This window comes from Mytilus trossulus, chromosome 7 (assembly GCF_036588685.1).
Source record: "Mytilus trossulus isolate FHL-02 chromosome 7, PNRI_Mtr1.1.1.hap1, whole genome shotgun sequence".
Classification (NCBI taxonomy): Eukaryota; Metazoa; Mollusca; class Bivalvia; order Mytilida; family Mytilidae; genus Mytilus; species Mytilus trossulus.
In genome coordinates this window covers 70,292,602-70,312,481 of record NC_086379.1, presented here as the reverse complement: position 1 = coordinate 70,312,481, position 19,880 = coordinate 70,292,602, and the positions used below count along the sequence as shown (strand labels likewise).

Here is a 19,880-nt window from a genome sequence, read left to right as displayed (position 1 = left end):
ACAATGCCCTGTAAAAATTATTATTAATTTTTGCCATCCTAACAAGTGGTTTGATACTAAAGAAAATTAATATAGTTTTTTAATGTCATAAATTAAGATAGTTTACTGATAACAAAAAAACGGCGACAATGATGTAGAAATAGAATCGGCAAAACGTCATGTTTTTCAGTTAAAACTATTACATTTTATTATGGGTAGGCGGGGATTATGAAAGGTACGTGAAAAATAACAAGTACTGCGTGTTCAATGAAATGAATGAATAATATTCAATAATATTCAAAAATATTCAATAAAGAAATTAACAGAAAATAATACATATAATAAAAAATCTAGAGAAATTTATAGCACATGAAAACAAGACATATCAACTAAAGATATTAATAAAAGCCTAAAATCCTTTCGACTATTGAGACTATCAAAAGCTCAATCGATATACTAACATATCTGATAATATTGGTTCAAACAAATAAAATAAAACACAGTTACATTAGACCCACATGACATGTTCCAAACGATTACAGTACAGTATTTAAGATCTCAACATCTCCATTTCGACTCTTCAAGTCTCGTAGTACGAAACTGTATGTATAAAACCAAACAAACGAAACATTGTGAATTCATAAAATTAAAATTATAGCTGAGAAGAGAAGCACAGTTATACATGAAAAAGAAAAAATACGAAAAAAAGACTTGAACTAACTTGATTTGTTCCGTCGTCCAAGATTCGAATTTCAGAAGAGACAGTTTTCCTGGTTTTTGGATCACCATCAATTATGAGAAAATTAACATTGGACTTGGTTCCTGCATTCCTATGTAGACCTGTGTACACAGTTATAATGTAGAGGTATTCATCATATGGTCCATTGTCAATAAGGTAAGATAAAGCCCACTGTATAAAAAATGAAAGACATTTTAACTTGTGAATTAATAAAATTTGATTGAATTGGTTCTATTACAATTCCTTTACATTTCATCTCAGTCATTTCAATTAATTATACGGATTTTTTGGCAATTCAAATTCAATCTATTAAAAGAATCGGAGTAACTCTTATTCTCGAAATCTATATGCTACTGATCTTGCATGTTGGTGATGCATGTATCCTGGAGAGTTTATACGGCTCCCTATTACTATAATTTGTCTGTTTGTCTTTTTCATTTTAGCCATGGCGTTGTCAGCATGTTTTTGTTCTATGAGTTTGACAGTCCCTCTGGTATATTTTGCCTCTCTTTTGGGTATATTTGAAATTGATTTGCCTCTTTTTAATCTATAACCGATTTAAACATTATATAACTAGTGTTTAACTACTAATTCACAATAGTGGTCTCCCTGTCCCAATTCAATATTCTGTAAAAGAGTGGCTTGTGGTTTCCTAGTGTGTGTCTTCTTTTTTATCGTTTCTCCTACTCGTTATTTGTTTTCGATGTTTTTTGTTTGTGTTGAGCTGTTTAACCTCTGCCCCAAGTTTTGGAAGGATTGGTGTCTACAAACATGTTAAAGACTAGTCATTTATCCTCAAGGGTTGGGGCTATGCGCCTATTCTAAGACAAAATGTGTGTAGTTAATTGGTTGTCGTTGGTTTCTGCATGTCATATTTCTGAAATATTCCGTTAGTTTTTTTCGTTTGAATTGTTTTACATTTGATATGTCGGGTCTTTGAGCCGATTATTTGATATGTGTTTTCTCATTATTGAAGGACGTACCATTGCTTGTAATTGCGTACATCCACTTTATTTGACCTCAAGGGAAGTCATATACAACATCTCCTTATATTTATTCAAGCGTTTATATGTTATACTTTCTTCTCTGAACCTCAGCAAAACAAAAAAGCAATACACTTTTTCCTTGTAAATCATATGAAATATTGGATTTAAACGTTCCGAATGGTGGCAATTAAAAACAAATCACTTCAAATGCAACTATTTTCATTCAGTGTTATTTTTGTTGATTAACGTGAAACCTAAGTTGGCTTTACATTTATACGGGGTATAGATAATTGATATTAAAGGACAAAACAGGACATATTTTTTTCATATATTTCTTTCATTTCTACGTAGCTCATTTCTTCGATTAAGTTCAAAATTATGTGATCAATTTCTTATAATTTAAAAGTTCAACAAAAATCTTCTGCAAACATCTGTCTGAACTTAAAATACCCTCAAATGATCTCTTCTGTCTTGCCGAAATGCCCATACACAAATCAAAAGGTAAATCATAACGAGAGATAATACAGTTGCAAACACTGCCGCATTATTTTTTAGATCAAATTTGTTGAAAACACTTCCAAAGTCAATGGTGTTTGGTGGAACGTAAAACGTTGAGGCGAAACTGTTTCCTGGTGGATTGGAGCATTCACATACAGTCTCATTAATTGTCGACGATGACGAAACCTGAAATAAAAACCAAATTGTTTATTAAATTGAAAACATGCAAAGGAGAAGGTTCAGTAAGACCCCTTTTTGGCCCCAAAATAAAGCAGTTTTAGAAAATTGTCAAAATGTTATATTTAAGCTATAATTTGGAAAGTAAAATGCTTCTGCTACATAAATATAGGCCGTTTTTGACAATACAATGCACACATATCGTGTTCTAGCATCATTAAGTTATGTTAAAATACTGAAATCTTCAAAAGTTAGCATTTTGGTAAAATTTAGACGGCTTACGTCTAAAATGAAAGTGACCGCGTTCGTGTTCATTCATACTATTAAAATGTAAGTTGTATTTGATGATAATACAAAACATATATAAAGGTTGAGGATGAACACGGATACGGCCACTTTTATTTTGGACAAAAACCATCTGAAAATTGACGCTTTTTTGCATATTTGATAGATTTTTCATATTTAAGCTTGAATTAGAGCATTTTTAATGACTAAATCCGTTTAAATCTTTCACACAATCTAAACGAATCAATTGAAATAGACACTTAAGTGTTTAAAAAGTGCCCGAAAACTTTCAATAGATGAACCTGAAATTTGAGGCAAAAAATCGGTCCTTACCGGACCTACTCCTTATCGCAGGTTTAAATTGAACGATGATTAAACTACCAACATAGGAACGGTATTACAGCTATTTTTTTATTTGTATCATATTATGTACTTCGCTCCTCGTATGACCATCTTTGGATCTGTACTATTTTTAAAGGCATGTTTAATACTTGTAAATGATTTATCTAGTATAAACATGACGTGGATTTTAACTGCTATACCATAGGTTCCTTATCAACATTCAGGAAAACAAACAAAAAAAACAAATTTGTCAACGTATATCTGTAAATATATATATTACATAAGTTATGGGCGTCCACTCAAAACAAATGTTAAACAATTCTCAGTAGGAAAACAACGGTCTAATATATGACTAAAACATGTATAAATATAGGAAGATGTGGTATGAGTGGTATGAGTGTCAATGAGACAACTCTCCATCCAAATAATAATTTAAACCATTATGGGTCGATGTTCGGCCTTCAACACGTAGCCCTGGCTCACACCAAGAATAGATTGTACACACATACATCAACCGCTACCATTGCCTTAAGGTTTATGTACCCTTCTGTAGCCATTTTTGTACGAACTTTTCAAACTTCAATTGTATCAAAACTACAGATATAATGAATAATAGAGATAGGCCATTTTGTACATATTCCAAGGGGAAACTTGATGCAAAGCATTATTTTTTACTGTGCTATTGCATTTAATGGAAAAAGAGGACTTTGTGGCAAATAAATCAAGATTTTTATAGAAAATCCACAAATGTAAGACACTGTCAATAGTTGTCTAAAATACTATCGTAAAGTTTTGTTTGCCTTGGTATTTGACATATTCTTGATGGTTTTATTCAATGAATATGGCATAATGTATTATTTTTTCAATACCGTATATTAACCTCCTCTCAAGATAATGCGTGTTCTCTTTTGTATTGTTTCATTGATTTTCTAATGACAAAAATAATATGCATTATAACTTACTGTACATGACGATTTATCCCACTTTTCATTAGTAGTATCCCATACCCTACAACCTGTTGTGGCGCCAGTGATTTCATATTCTACAATGGTTGTTGATAAAGATCGTCGTTTCCGTAATGAAGTATTTGTCGATAAGGCCTCTAAAACATAGAAATATAATTCATAAAATCACAAACTAAGAATATGAAATAGTTCCAGTTGTCGTGAAATTGTAAGTTTTTACCTTTCAATGCACCTAGTAGTTTGTGGTTTATGTCATTTCGGTCGATTTATTTCAAAAGCCATAATTTGAACAGTCTCTCCAAGAGTTTACCGCCTAGTTCAACCTTCGGTTTTCTGATATATTTTATAACCGGTTGGATGTTAGTTTTTTTGGGTCTTGATTTTAGTCGTCTCCATTTGATGGGTCAATGCTATCTTGTTGATTTATATCTACCCGATTGCTTCTTTGGACTTTCATTCAATGTTTGTTCTTCCTTAATTGTTTGAATATAAAATTGAAATATTAAACTAAACGCATTCATACCTAAATATACAATAACTCCAATATAGACATTTGCGGGTTCTGTGTATAGTCCACCTTCTACGGTGATTTTTATTTCGTCACTTGTCAACCAGTCACCTTGATCTATGTGTTTTATCCAATCATAAGTGTCGTCTGTTGGAGGATGCTTTCTCCGAACATAAAAAGTGTGATTCAGGTGATTCACGGCATTCATGATACTGAATATCAGGTTGTCTGAAGGTGTTTTCCAGTACATTTTGTACAGCAACATCTGTGATGTCCCTTCACTTTGATCAATTGGAATTGCAATTTGAATAGATTTCCTTGCTGTGGGGACATCATTATTTTGCAGCTTGATTTTGGATGGTATAGCAGCGTTAGTTATGTTATCATTACCAACTGATATAGTTACTGTTTTAGATGTTATGTATTTTGATTCATTATCCCAGGAAAATGGCGTATGATCATATAATGTTACCTATGAAAAAAAATTAATCATTTACTATGTAATCAAAAGTAATATACAAATCTTTAACAAAAATGATACACATTTCTATGATAATGATATAGTAGGCACAAAAATAACTTTGGACTCTTTTTACCGCAAAAACTCCACATGATTATAGTCCACTTTATTGTATAACCCTTCAATCAAATTGTTCGAGTACGTAATCAATAAGTATATTTCAAAAGTGTAATGACGAAATGTAAGCTATTATTTTCCAAAATGTTAATCGTAACAAATGTAGGTTTTACTGATTGATAGAATTATTGCAGCAATGTCGATTACAACTTTCGTTTGAATTGATTTACATCTGTCAATTTGGGGCCTTTTAAAGCTGACTTTGCGGTATGGACTTTCCTCATTGTTATAAGATGTATGATAATCTATCGTTATCACTAATGGTGTAATTTTGTCTCATTGGCAATAACACATTATCTTCTTTTTTATTATATCATTTTGAAGTTCTTTGTCTTTTATATTTATTCTCATCATGGCGGATGATAACATCATTGAATTATAGACATTTTACATCTGAAAGATTCTACAAAGTTTTAAAATATTTGGATAATAAAGTTCTATTTTAGTAGTGTAAATATACATGATAATTATTGCGTGCATAACAGGAGACTCCTGCTCTGTCAATGCTCTCGGAGGTTGTTTGAGATACAGGTAATAATGTTGACCTTGATTTGATTCTTTCTTATCAATTTACCAAAGGAGTAGGTCCTGTAAGACCCCTTTTTGGCCCCAAAATATAGCAGTTTTACAAAATTGTTAAATTGTAAAGTTTTAGTTATCTATTGTACAGTAGAATGCTTCTGCTACATACATATGGGCTGTTTTTGACAATACAATGCACCTATATCAGGTATTAGGACCATTAAGTCATGCTAAATTACTGAAATCTCTTTATAATTCTATCATTTTAGTTAAATTTTAGACGGTTTTCATGTGAAACGAAAGTGGCCGCATTCGTGTTCATCCTTAATATTAAAATGTAAGTTGTATTTTATGATAATACGTAACATATATAAAGATTGAGGATGAACACAGATGCGGCCACTTTCATTTTTGACGAAAACCATTTGAAAATGGACATTTGTCGGCATATTTGGTAGATTTTCATATTTGAGCTTGAATCGGGTCGTTTTTAATGACAAAATCTGTGAAAATCTTTCACAAAAACTAATTGATTCAAATGAAATAGACACTTAAGTGTTCAGAAAGTGGTCATAATCTTTCGTCAGATGAACCTGAAATTTGAGGCCAAAATCGGCCCTTACCGGACCTACTCCTTTGAAGTATGTCGTTTTTAAATTAAATGAGATTGATAAGTACCTGTATATTCTGTTCATCCGTTGACGTGGACGTCGATTCAACAAAATCTAATTCTACATTGTTATGATGAAATCCATGCTGAATTAAATCACCAATAAGCTTCTTGTCTTCAGTAGAATTAATATGACCACTTTGGGTGTATACAGGCATTTGTTTACGATAGTTCAACATTTGTAATATCTTTCCCAAATGTGAAATACTGTTTAACAACACCGTGACCTCGTTCCTAACCTAAAAATTTCCAATGAGACAATAAAATGATATGTGTTTGTTTTATATCATGTTGAAATCATACATTTTTTTTCATTTTCTTTGCCGTTATTCGATTAAATATTTCTGAGATTTTTACCAATTTCCTCTCTTTTCCTTAAATATATAAGAATATAGTATACATAGTTTTACTTTAGACATGTATATTCCAAATATAAATGTTGAAAATTTTTTATTGACAATGTTTACTAACATAAAGTTAAGAAATACTTTTGAACATACTACATCATTTTTTATTTCAACTTCCAGTTCATTCTTCCTAGCAATTTGTGAAGCAATGAATCCTCTTTCCGCAGCAGTCAGATCAGCATCATTCTGTTCAGTAAATTCTTGTCTGCTAGAGATGTCTGACATTATTGAATAGATGTCTAACTGGCTTGGTGTTTCCACTGACATCTTAGGCAATATGGCCTCCAATGCATTGTTCAGTACTCTTAAACTGGCTATAACAGAATGTGACATATGCGTTCAAACGTACTGTGGATTGAGCCAATAAGAATAGAGCAAATTCAGATATATAAAACCATTGGTTAAACATATTAACTGATAACGGAGCAAACATTGGCACTCCACCTGCTTTTTATAGAGAACAATTCACATAAGCAACACGACGGGTGCCGCATGTGAAGCAGGATCTGCTTACCTTTCCGGAGCACCTGGGATCACCCCTAGTTTTTGGTGGGGTTCGTGCTGTTTATTCTTTAGTTTTCTATGTTGTGTCATGTGCACTATTGTTTTTCTGTTTGTCTTTTTTCATTTTTAGCCATGGCGTTGTCAGTTTGTTTTGAAATGAATGAGTTTGACTGTCCCTTTGGTATCTTTCGTCCCTCTTTCAAATATAATACCGAACTTCAATTTCAATAATAAAAAAATAGGAAGCTTTAAATCGGATATAACAAGAAAAATTGACATCCGTAACTTATTTTATTTCTAATAAACTCATCAAAGATACCAGGATTAAAATTTTATATTTACGCCAGACGCGCGTTTCGTCTACAAAAGATTCATCAGTGACGCTCGACAATCGACAAATGTTAAAAGGGCCAAATAAAGCTCGAAGTTGAAGAGCATTGAGGACCAAAGATTTCTTAAAGTTTTGCAAAGTACAGTTAATGTTATCTATTCCTGAGGTAGAAAACAAGTCATTCGTGTTTGAAATGAAATTAATGTCTCCGGTTATGAGAATTGTAATATGGAAACTAAATCGTTATTAAAACTGCCGTTTTCCTTAAACTTATTTAAAAATGTCCTGTTCAAAAACATTTGATTTAACTTTCATTGAACGGTTGACATCTTTAACATATTTCCAAAGTCATTATCTATGTGAGGCAATTTGTGTTATATTAAGCTTCTTCGGACTTCATCAATACAATATTATACATAATGTTTAAAAATAATGTAGTCTTATATTGAATACTGGTATTTAAATTTAATAACACTGATATATCACCTTCACAAGTAGTAATATAGTCCTCATATTTTGGATAAGTCTCATTGTTAGCTAGCAGCACCAGCTTTTCCAAAAGGACCAGATTTCCGTTGAACGCATTTGACTGAAAATATAAAATGTAGTTGTCAAATGCACTGTATATCGTAAAATAATAATTGTTATTTTGGAACTATGTCTCTTTGCTTTCATTTACTGGTATTTCTTTCGTGTGATGTTCATGATTTTTTTTAAAATTCCGCCGAAGAAGATAAAAGTCAATCATTAGAATCCTAATGTTTTATCCTTCAATGAACATTTCAATTTTTATATATACTTAAGTAACGTTGCTCATAATTGAATATTATTGGAAAATCAAACATCTTTATTACCTATACTTTGAAATAACTTACCGCAGTTTCATTACTAGCAAAGTTCTTGTTATCTAGTACAGTACCAATACTGTGAGCAACTTGGTCTAAATTCACAGTAGATGTGCCATCAACAGATTCAGAGACATTACTTAATATACTAGAGAAGTTTGTGAGTTGCTGAAATGAAATATTAAAGTTTTGCTTTATTTGGTGTACGTTTCAGTTTTATGTACAAGGTGTGTACGACATATTCATAGTATTCAACGAAAAAAAGCTTGCAGTATGAGACAAAATGGTATACACGAAGACAGTATAGAAATAAGTAAAAGTCCTTGGGTCACTGTCTCAATAACAAACTGTAAAACAGGAACTTGTCGCGCCGTCTTTATTTGGCGATTCGTTAACACAATCTACATTCGCACCATTTTGAATGTGCGGTTTCCCTGTGACCTATATAAATATTTTCAAATACTATTTAGAAAGTGAACAGCTTTTCATTTGTCATGAATCAAGTGATAAAATCAACAAGAAATACTTGTTTTCTGTTCATTAATGTTAAAGCAACTTAACTGTTGTGTCACGTTTTCTCGTACAAATATATATACAATAACTGAATAGAAGATCTCTAACTAAGAGTGAACTACACTATAATGCTCTCAGGATTAATGCTAGCTAGTTGATCTTTTTATCTGATTAATCGGTGAAGCAGATTTAACACTGTTATACTTAAAAACTGAAAGATAGGTGTCATTTTAATATATCAACAAGTGTTGTTTACATAACAATATTCACTTGCTGGACGTGTCTTCCGCGTATATCATTAACTGGAGTTAAAATAATGATTTCTCACAATGCATTTTATTTAGGAATACAGTTACGATTTGAGGTATAATTCTGTCGTTTATAAAATCGGTCTTATACTGTGGTTTTTGACACACTTTGTTCGATCATATACGTCCATGTATGGTTTTCATCTTATAAAGGGAATCTTCTTGAAATGTTTGCCGTCGTTTTATTTTCGCGTCATAATTCTTACCGCGAAAAAAGCGAAAATGAATTGCCGCGGAGTTTTCCTGTTGACAGTATATTCCGCAGGTATTTTTTTTTCATCAATAGTATACTGTTATTTTCAAAAATGAAACTGCTTAAAGATTTAATACATGTGGGTCTGTAAAAACTATTTCAATGTTATTGAACGCGCGCATGTTTTTATAAAAAGTAATACTTATATAATACCTGTATTATTTCAATTTGTGCTGAATCATCTTTATAGTCAGGATTTAGGTACATTTCCCATAGTTCATCAAAAGTTTGCTTTACTTGAGAACCATTAGCATTTGTTTCAATACCAATATTTACCCATTCAGCTGGACTAGTATCAACAACAGTGGCATTTGAAGTCTTAAAAGAAAGAAAATATGTTATTGCAATGGACCTAAACATCTAGACATATAACACAACTGATGAACAAACATACAAATAAATCGATCAAAGACGCCAACAAAATAACTGTTGATGGTAAATAAACTCTTAATAGATACAAGGATTACACCAGATGTGCGTTTCGTCTAGAAAAGACGTAATAGTGACGCTCGAATTGAAAAAAATAAAACGACTTTCACAATAACGTCAACAAAAATAGTACTTTTTCGGATCAAATAATGCCAACTGAAACAAAAGAACTAGCTGGATCTTTTCTTTATTCCACTGATCGGCTTAAAAGATGAATCAAAGAAATCAGCAAATTCATTCGCCGTAACATGTTAATGTGTCTGTTCTGAAACTAATCAAATTTTCAATCTACATGTTTCTTTTTTGAGTTGTGAATTTTGTTTTTGAAGTAGCTTCGGAAACCCAATATTAAGAAGTCAATTATGTTATTTTACCAAATCCTTGATAGGTGTTGCAGCTACTTCTGTATTCAAAGCCACCTGTTTGACGTTTCCAATCTCCCAGTAATACTCAATGTTATCAGACGAAGACTTGAGATATTGAGACACACTGATTTCATCGTCAGTTATATAACTGGGTAGTATCTGAAATATAAAATATTATAAAATAAGTAATCATTTTATTAGACATGGCAATAATTGTAAGCAATAAATGCTTTGCAACGCTGCTTTGGTTCGAAACATAATTTCAGTAGCAAATATGAAAATTAAACTTAAGTATATCTTCAAATTTCAAACATGCTGTAAATATACTTTTTTAAACATCAAATATTCTAATTTATATGAATATCAATTTGCATACCTGTAATTTGAAACAAGCTCCTTTAAAATTAATTCGTTCTTATTTTCTCCTGCATATACATTTTATACTTATTTTTCATAATTTGGATGGAGTTTTTGAGTCAAAAACCTCATCATGGTCTTGGCAAATCATAAATCTACGTATCACCTCATGGTTATTTTGACATTCAAATCTAGATATAATATTCATACCGGACCCACGTGTATTGTACATTCTGCATAGTCCATAAATATATCGTAGATGTGTGCCTTTATTGTAACATTGTAATCGTCTACTTCTGAACCAGGGTTAATTCTTATATAGTTATTTTCTTCCGCTAAAAAGAAAGAAAATATATTTATATATTTTTTTATTATTACAAATTTCTTATTTCATTTACTTAATATTTATTATTAAATTATATCAAAATTAATCATATTCTGTGCTTTGTTTAACCTATTTTTCATATACTTTATATTATGTTTAAAAATTATATTGTAACTATTCTGCTCATTTCAGGCGCCGTGATTGGCAAATAAAAAAAACACCTATTGTATATAATCACATTATTTTCCAAACTTTTAATGCAGCAATAATATTGGCGATACTAATTATACTACACCATGTGCAATTCTACAGTTAATATATAATTGAGTATTTTTTTATGCAGAAACCATGTTAGAAGTTTGCAGGGTTAACCTTTTGTTGATTAGATGTAGTGTAAAGTTTCCGATCCCACCTCAAGTCCCCTCTTATTTTTGGGGGTTTTGTTGTATTGTTTTATCTTTGACATGAACCTTTATAAAAGAGGGGCAGTCAAACTCATAAATCGAAAATAAACTGACAAAATAGCTGTGACGGCAAATGTGGCACTTGATAAATCTATATCATGTTTTGAAAATTGATGTGTTCATGATGTGGATTTTATGAATATTAAACAAACAGTATTAAAATTGAAAGAGGTTGAGTGTAGTTACTACAGACTATTATCCATCTTTCAATAGAAACTCACCTGAATTGTGTCTTTGACAAGAAAGAAAAAATATTGACTAGTTATCAGTTACTAGATGTATAAGGCACTGACATGATCTACCCTTTAATTATTTGTAAAATAAAACAAATGGCACCTACACCCGTAATACAGTAGAGTTTCTTTTCCTTCTGATGCCAGCTGTACAATTCTAAAGTTTAACTGTTCTTTCCAGTCAAAGTTTGAGTCGGTAGAACTTCTGAAACCTTCGTCATTCCATCCGTCGGTACTAACTTTCTTTTCCCCTAAATAAAAAAAGGAGTAAAAAGATATGGAAACTACAGCAGTAATTTCAGTAAATCCTTTATCTATTCTCTCCATTATTTTCAACCCTATTCATATCACACAAGATTTGATTTAACCAATGTAAGACTGAAGAATTTGTTTATAAAGTCAATACGTTGCAATAAAATGAAATTCACTGTTCATATAACTGACTTTAAATTATATACATGATACTTATAGATTATTGTTGGTCATCTCTACAAGATTGATTTTCCCGCTTGAGCCGATGAGAAAAGCTTTCGAGTTGAGGTGGCCGATGATAGTCTATTTATCGCTTTTTTACCCATGACGACGTTGTTAATTTCATTGACAACGGCATTTTGAATCTTAGTTGTTAGCGAAATTTCATATTTCATATAGAAAATTATACTTTATTAAGTTTAAAGAAAGATGTCATTAAATAGCGATAATAAGGGGTATTCCTGTTAATTTTTTAAGTTATTCTACACATAACGATTGTTTTCTATTAAATAACAAGTGTAAAATACGTGCTATATTCAATCAACAGAATGTGGGGTTTAATCTTTGGAGTGCCTTACCCCAATCTGCATCCAATACTTCACATGATCCGCCATAAGGTAGTATATTGGTCGTGACAACCCAAACACTGGTACTAATCGCTCCTGATGCTAGCTCCATAAAACCCTCTATAAGGTACCCTGTACTCTCATTAAAAACATTTGCTTTTATTACAAACTCGTTTGTATTCAACTCTGAAAATATTTGAAAAAACTTAGCATAGCCGTATCTGTTATACTGCTTAACATCATTTCATGAATGCGCTCAGATTGTAAACGGCAAAAAAAAGATATTGAAATGTATTATATCGTGTTTATTGTTGTTCTTTTCAACGTTGATATAGAGCTGTGTTAGTGATTATTTGTATGTTCTTATATATATATCTGCTAGTATGTTCAACTCTGCCGCCCTGTCATTTGCTTGTTCCTACTCTAGAACATAGCCACTCGTTGTCGTATGTCCTGATTTAATGTATTTGGTGTACATGTGATTATTGTATAAATAAGTAAGCGAAATTCTAACATTATAAACGAAAGATATTTAATAGACTATGTTGAATATATTTTCTGTAAACAAGGCGATTCTATTAATTGTATGAGATGGATAAACAATCACGTAACCAATTTTACTTCTGTTGACTTATTTCTGCACCAGATGCTCATTTAGTTAAAAAAAATGTACCTTCCGTGATGTCCGAGTACAACAGTTTTAATACTTTATTATAGTTCGTTTCTGTGTGTGTTACATTTTAATGTTGTGTCGTTTTTCTCTTATTAGAATTGATGTGTTTCCCTCAGTTTTAGTTTGTAAACCGGATTTGGTTTTAATATCAATCGATTTATGAGTTTCGAACAGCGGTAACTACTGTTGCCTTTATTATATTCCCGTACTGACATACTGGATACTAAGCTGCTGATATCGTCGAGAACTTACAGTCCACTCGCAGACGTTGTCTATAGCGTGTATATATGCCATTTGGTATTTGACTTATGTGCGTTTGATTTCTTTTGGATCTCTTTCTGTTGTTATTTGTTGACATGGTTGCTTGTTTTCATAGGGATTAAGTTTAAAACACAATGGTGACTGCTGTTCCCTTTTATGTCTATGTATTGTTGTCAACATAATTAAAATTGTATGCAACAATCATACAAGAGAGAAGTTTAGGTACTTTCAAAAAACAGATTTAATCCACAATTTTCCAAATACGAAAATGCATTTACCTTTTCAGCAAAATGGCAGTTTGTTTGATGTGTTTCGACTTTTCAGATTGTCTTTTGATAATGGACTTTTCGTTTTGAAATTTCCTAAGAGTTCGGTATTTTTATTATTTTACATTTTTGATACTATTAGAAAAACAATTGGCATATAGAGAGATACAAGAAGATGTGGTAAAAGTACCAATATACATGTATAAGACATTTAAAAAGTAAAGGAAGCGTGGCAAATGTGAACAATGAGAAATACGATACCGAGAATTCATATTACCAGATAACATCCAGGATTGCCAGTTACTATTGTTTGAAGATGTTTTACTGTAAAGATCAAAATTTTTAACATTCCACCAAAATTTGTTTCCTTTCTGTTGCTGGAATGAACATGCAGAACAAGTAGCTCGCAATGATAGTATAGATGTCAGTGCTGTTTTCTTCATACAGTTCAACCTGCATCTAAAATAGTTCAGTTTTTGTTTATGTAATGACAGTTTAGATATCAGATCATTTTTCATACAATCAGACAAGGGTTTTGAAAAATTAATTTTAAGTTAATCGTTACTACAGTACTATATATGTCAGAGCTGAATTTATAGGAGTTTATCATGTGCTAACCGTAACAAGGTATGGATGTCAAAGATGTTATGTCTTCACATAGTTTTACTAGCATCTGACATAGGTAAATAAATGTTTGTCGTAGCTTGTTTGTCAAAAATAAGTTTCCTTTATGCAGTTTCACTTGTATCTACAAAAGATTTGTCAATCCTGGACCTGATATCTACAATTCCATAAGGGAAATTAATTACTAATTGAAACTAAAAATATTCTGATATTCTTTCTTTTTGTTTGCTAAACTATCGCCAATTTAGTCAGGCTGAAATCTTTGTTTCCTTTAAACCTGACATTTCCTATCATGTTTTCCTTGATAAAGGATTGATACTTACACAGAAGCTATTAACCAAAGATATATATAAATCCTTCACAGATGACTGCAGATATGTTCAAATTGTCGGATTATCAAGTTCGTAAACTGTTCCTAAAATGTGACCTTATTATTTTACATTTAATTAACCAGAGTGAATATTTGAACTTCAGAATACTGTAAACCAACTTATTTTCACGAATACTTTATTTCGAGTTTTACCCTTTCCAGTCAACTTCGCGGCTATCCAATTTCGCAGTATTCTCATTTACTTTAAGTACTTTGATGAGGAAAGATCCAAGTTTTGCATATTCGCAACGATTTATTTCGCATTATTTTCCTACTTGCGAAAGTCCCGAAAATAAGTTGGTTTACAGTATGTGTTTTTAATCATACTCACTCTAAATCAAGAAAAGGAGCGTTTCCAGGGATTGACTGTACATGTTGTATAAAGTAACTAACAGATTGCTCAAATTCTACTCTCACATAAAGAAGAAATCCCATCCCTTCTAAAACATTCTGTGACGTAACAACCAGATTTGCATTTCCGTTAAAAGCATTGAATAAATGACAGTTACCGGAAGTGAACAACTCTTCCTCCAACCAACGCAAGTAGTATTGTTCCTGCTCCTTCATGTTTTGCCAACTGATCGAATTAATTGTAATGAACCCTTCAAATATCTCTCCGAGATATTCTAATAGACATTTACCCGAATCGTCAATTTTTAATAGGAAAAATGATTCTATTTCCATTATTTCGGTCAGTTCAATTGCTTCCATTATAATTTCTTTAACTAACTTAAAATTATCCAATAGGTCTATCAAACCATATGTTATAGATTCTGACACATCAGCATTCTGCAACCATTCATACAAATTTTCAAAGAAAGTAGCGTTGGCGCTTGCAGGTAGTCCTGGTAATGTATTCAGTTGATACAAACTATCTAATGTTAGTGAACTGTCAGATAGACCTTCAAAAAAGTCAATCGTGTCTTTCTGTCGAAATATTTCAGAATCTGCATCGTATAAATATTCAAAAAATTCTAACATTTCATTTTTCACGAGAATACTTTGTGCTTGGACAGGTATGACATACGCTGTACTTAGTTCTTGGCTTGGATTAAACTCCATTTCGTACATGTAGTCTATATCATAAAATATCTTCAACTGATGAAGATCATACCATGGTGCTACTGTGGTCAATGTTTCACCGCTGTCATTTAAAGTGTCATTTGTAAATGTATTATTGTATTTGTAAAGTTCAGTTTTTAAATAAATATTTCTTCCTAATAAACAACTCGCGTTCGCTGCTCTCTGCTTTTGAACAACTACATTCAAGGTAGACCCATCGATGAAGGCGACTTTGTTTTCTATATACGGTATAAAATTAGTTTCGTACCATTTCCTTTTATATACTTTTGTGTCGTTAAATGCTATCACAGGATCAATATTAAACTGTAGTAAATTTAATAAATTTTTCGTCACAAAATTAATGCATTTCCATTGAAACAAAAGCCCGGTTGGATCACCGGGACCGTTTGTTAAACTATACGACTCTGAGTGTGCATCAAAGTCTACGTTTCCTTCCCCAACCGTCCTTCCATCGCCTCCTTTTATAAAGGCGTGTGGCGGCGGATGTTCTATCTTGATAAACATTGATTCTTCCATCCAAAATTCCATATTTCTCGTGGGATATCCTATTTTTGCATATAAGCGATAAACACCTAAATCCAGTTTTCCGGGACTAAACATAAACTTTATGTCCCATTGTGTTTCTCCAATCTGAATCTCTGTGGTTTCATTGTGTATTTTATATAACTCGTAATAAGTGTGGATAATGGTTTCAGGTGCACATTTGTTTTTAGTAAGTAAATATATGTCTACTTTTGCTGACGTATATATCACCATTGGAGATTCCAGGAGTAGAAATTTATCACTGAACATGGGGTAGTTGAAACAAGGAGGTACAACTGAAAATAAAAAATCACATTTAGAAAAACTATTTCTCTAAGTTCCTACAAAAACCGAACAAATCTGTTGAGTTATCGCTAAGTTGTAAAGTCGAAAGTCAGAAGTAGTTCAGTGGTTGTCTTATGTTCATGTTTGTCATATTTGTTCACTCGTAAATTGTTATGTTATAAAAAAAAATCACTAAAATACTGAACATAGAGGAAAATAAATTCGGAAAGTCCATAGTCATATGGCAAAATCATATACAATACGCATAAAAACGAATGGACAAGAAGTGTCATATTCCCGACTTGGTACAGGCATTTTCAAATGTAGAAAATGGTGGATTAAACCAGGTTATATAGCGCTAACCCTCTCACTTTTATGACAGTCTCATCAAATTCCGTTATATTTACATTGCAACGTTAACTAAACAGGCACAATAAATCAAATAGTCAAAATACGGGTACATCAGTCATCATCGTTTAACAATTTTAAAAGGAACAATTTAACAGAACAGAAAAACATCTACAACCACGTTCATTGATTTGAGTGTCTGACGTCAGAAAATTTTATACGTCGTCGTTTGTTTTCTTGTTGATTTTATTTATTCATATTTTTCATGTTGAGACTTTCAAAGCTTACTATACAGTATCCTTTTTTCTCATTCATGAAGGTTGTACGGTTGCCTATTATTACTTACATCCACTTTATAAAATATTGTTAGATACTTGTCTAAATGGCAATCTTACCACATCTTCTAACTTTTATGACTATTGTATTGAATAATAAAACACTATAATTAAGTTTTTGTTTTTTTCGTTCGATAATAAGGTTGTTTGTATGGTATAAACATTACAAAAAAGGGCAATGTGTTCCCTTTTTTAACACTGCGGAGTAAATTATATATCATACCACTATAAAATAGGAATCAATTTTATACTGAGATTGCATGTAAGATACGTATAACACTACAGTTATCAAGGCTTACCTCTACAGTTCTCCGTAACCTCATCATCACCGATACAGTAATCTCCATAACATTTAGGACTGGGATTGGTACAAGCTCGATACCGCACATGCGTACCAGTTCCGTAACCACTACTTCCTGGTGGCATCTGACAAGTACCCCAAGATCCCCATTCTCCCCATTGTCCTGCTATTGGGCCTAATGAAACAATAAAAATAAATGTAAAACAATCCTTTATCGGTAATCAATCCGAAGAACGCCAAGGTATTATAAATGTTTGGTTGTTTAATTTCTCGAGAACGCTTACAGTACTTTTCATGAGTAATAAGTAAATATTTTGTTCTATCGTTGCCTCTAGGTAACTTTTCTTGTTTCCCAGTTTTCTATTATCTAGTGTTTCTCTCACGAAAATACTATATTCTAGAAGTACTAACCACACTCTTTTTGGTCTCTGTTTCGAGACTATATTGCCTTTCCCGCTGTTATTATACCCTGTGTTGTTCAACAGCTCTCCCGGTGTTTCTACAATCCTTTATCGAAATAGCTTATTACCTACCGCAATCCTTTTTCAGTCTATTTCTTCCGAAAATGCTACAATCTTTGCCGCCATTACAGGGTGTAGGATCATGACATGATCTATATCTCCTAGTTGTTCCATAACAGTTATGTGAACAGTCTCCCCATTCACCCCATGTCGTGTAGCCTCCATCTATCACATCTAAATAAAAATCAAACTATCTTTCAATAGTGTGTTTCATATATATGAACACTACGCACAAAGAATATATTGAGGCCAGGTGTTAAACTGCACGACTGCAATGACTTGTAAAGAACTATGAAGTGGTCAACAAAGATATGTATAAATAAAAGTAAAGGTGTATTATCGGTTAGAAGGTTATTAGAATTGTCACTATATTTTCTTTAATGCATCCTAAATTTTTTGTAGGTTTTATATAAACTAATAAAGCTTCACACTAAATTAAATTATAAGGAATGACTGTAATATTTTTTCTATCTATTCGAAATAATAGGGAAAAAAATATGGTACACACTTTAAAATAATATGCTACGCTGTTATTCATTATGGTAATGAGTTATCAAAGGTACCAGGATTATAATTTAGTACGCCAGACGCGCGTTTCGCCTACATAAGACTCATCAGTGACGCTCATATCAAAATATTTATAAAGCCAAACAAGTAAAAAGTTGAAGAGCATTGAGGATCCAAAATTCCAAAAAGTTGTGCCAAATACGGCTAAGGTAATCTATGCCTGGGATAAGAAAATCCTTAGTTTTTCGAAAAATTCAAAATTTTGTAACAGGAAATTCATTAAAATGACCACATTATTGATATTCATGTCAACACCGAGGTGTTGACTACTGGGCTGGTGAATTATGAATTCAAGAAATTTGCGATCACAAAGCTACTTAAAGCATTTAACTACTTAATTCTTTGGTTTCTACAAAGATTTGATTGTGAGTTTAGCTGTTACCGTAGAAACATAAATTACAATTTGATCATCATATTCTAATTTTTTTTAAATATGAGAGGTTAACAATTTGCAGCAGTATTATTTCATAATACATAATCTAAAACTGGCCTAAATTATGCATTGCTTTACAAAATAGAAACTTTCAACATTGTAAGACATGTATGTTACACAGACTGTTAGTGGCGTCTGTACACCTAATCCGTTGGTTATATACAGTTTATTATTTAAGTCTGGGAAAACATGGTCTGTTTACTAGGCATTGATCTTTTCTTAGATCGGTACTGGGTGTTTTTATCGTTTTGTGTGATGGGATGTTGTTTGTTGTTTGTTGTGTCTGTGCTTCTTTCCAATGTTGATGAGGCAAGCGCTGTTTAAATTATTTTTACAACTTGTTTTATGTTGTGCTCTTTTGCCAATGATTGCAGGTTGAGATAGGATTGAGCCCTGACTCATATACATGTTTAACGAGCAACAGTCTATGAGTGTCTAATCAAATTGGCGAGCTGTAATTTAGTGGTTACTGTTGTCAATCGTAATGTTTATTCAAATATAACCAGAACTTTGGTTTTCTCTGTTGAATTGTTTTAAGTTTTTCATTTAAAATCTTCCTATACTGCTTAGGTGTGTCAAATAGTTGTAGGCCGTTCGGATAACAGGATCATTCTTGTCTACATCATCATTATTCAGACAAATTCGATAATACTTTGAAAATTTCAAATCCTTTAGAAGATTTCAAGAATAATGTACGAAGTGGTTTTTGGGATTGAGTATTTAAATATGTGATTGTAAATACACGCTCCACCAATTTTACGTGCCTTATATTCGACTGCGTATTATTGATTCCTACAATCATATTCATTAAATTAAAACAATCACATTGTC

At 32.0% G+C, this 19,880-nt stretch overlaps 3 protein-coding genes across 3 annotated transcripts; all 3 read right to left on the bottom strand.

Annotated features, from left to right (window-relative positions):
* Positions 1-38: 38 nt before the first annotated feature.
* Positions 39-4,729, bottom strand: LOC134726635 (polycystin-1-like protein 2). Its single transcript, XM_063591047.1, has 5 exons — positions 4,495-4,729; positions 3,969-4,108; positions 2,155-2,388; positions 701-889; positions 39-56 (listed from the first exon to the last, which is right to left on the bottom strand). Exons 1-5 carry the CDS (start codon positions 4,727-4,729, stop codon positions 39-41), a joined length of 816 nt encoding a protein of 271 aa, XP_063447117.1.
* A 1,932-nt stretch (positions 4,730-6,661) lies between these two features.
* LOC134726634 (uncharacterized) lies at positions 6,662-10,828 on the bottom strand. The gene is made up of 7 exons (XM_063591046.1): positions 10,787-10,828; positions 10,273-10,422; positions 9,623-9,787; positions 8,426-8,563; positions 8,037-8,139; positions 6,809-7,029; positions 6,662-6,682 (listed from the first exon to the last, which is right to left on the bottom strand). The coding sequence occupies exons 1-7, from the start codon at positions 10,826-10,828 to the stop codon at positions 6,662-6,664; spliced, it is 840 nt and encodes a 279-aa protein (XP_063447116.1).
* Positions 10,829-14,981: 4,153 nt separating this feature from the next.
* On the bottom strand, positions 14,982-17,824 carry LOC134726633 (uncharacterized). The gene is made up of 4 exons (XM_063591045.1): positions 17,818-17,824; positions 17,527-17,703; positions 16,138-16,555; positions 14,982-15,798 (listed from the first exon to the last, which is right to left on the bottom strand). Exons 1-4 carry the CDS (start codon positions 17,822-17,824, stop codon positions 14,982-14,984), a joined length of 1,419 nt encoding a protein of 472 aa, XP_063447115.1.
* Between the last annotated feature and the right edge of the window lie 2,056 nt (positions 17,825-19,880).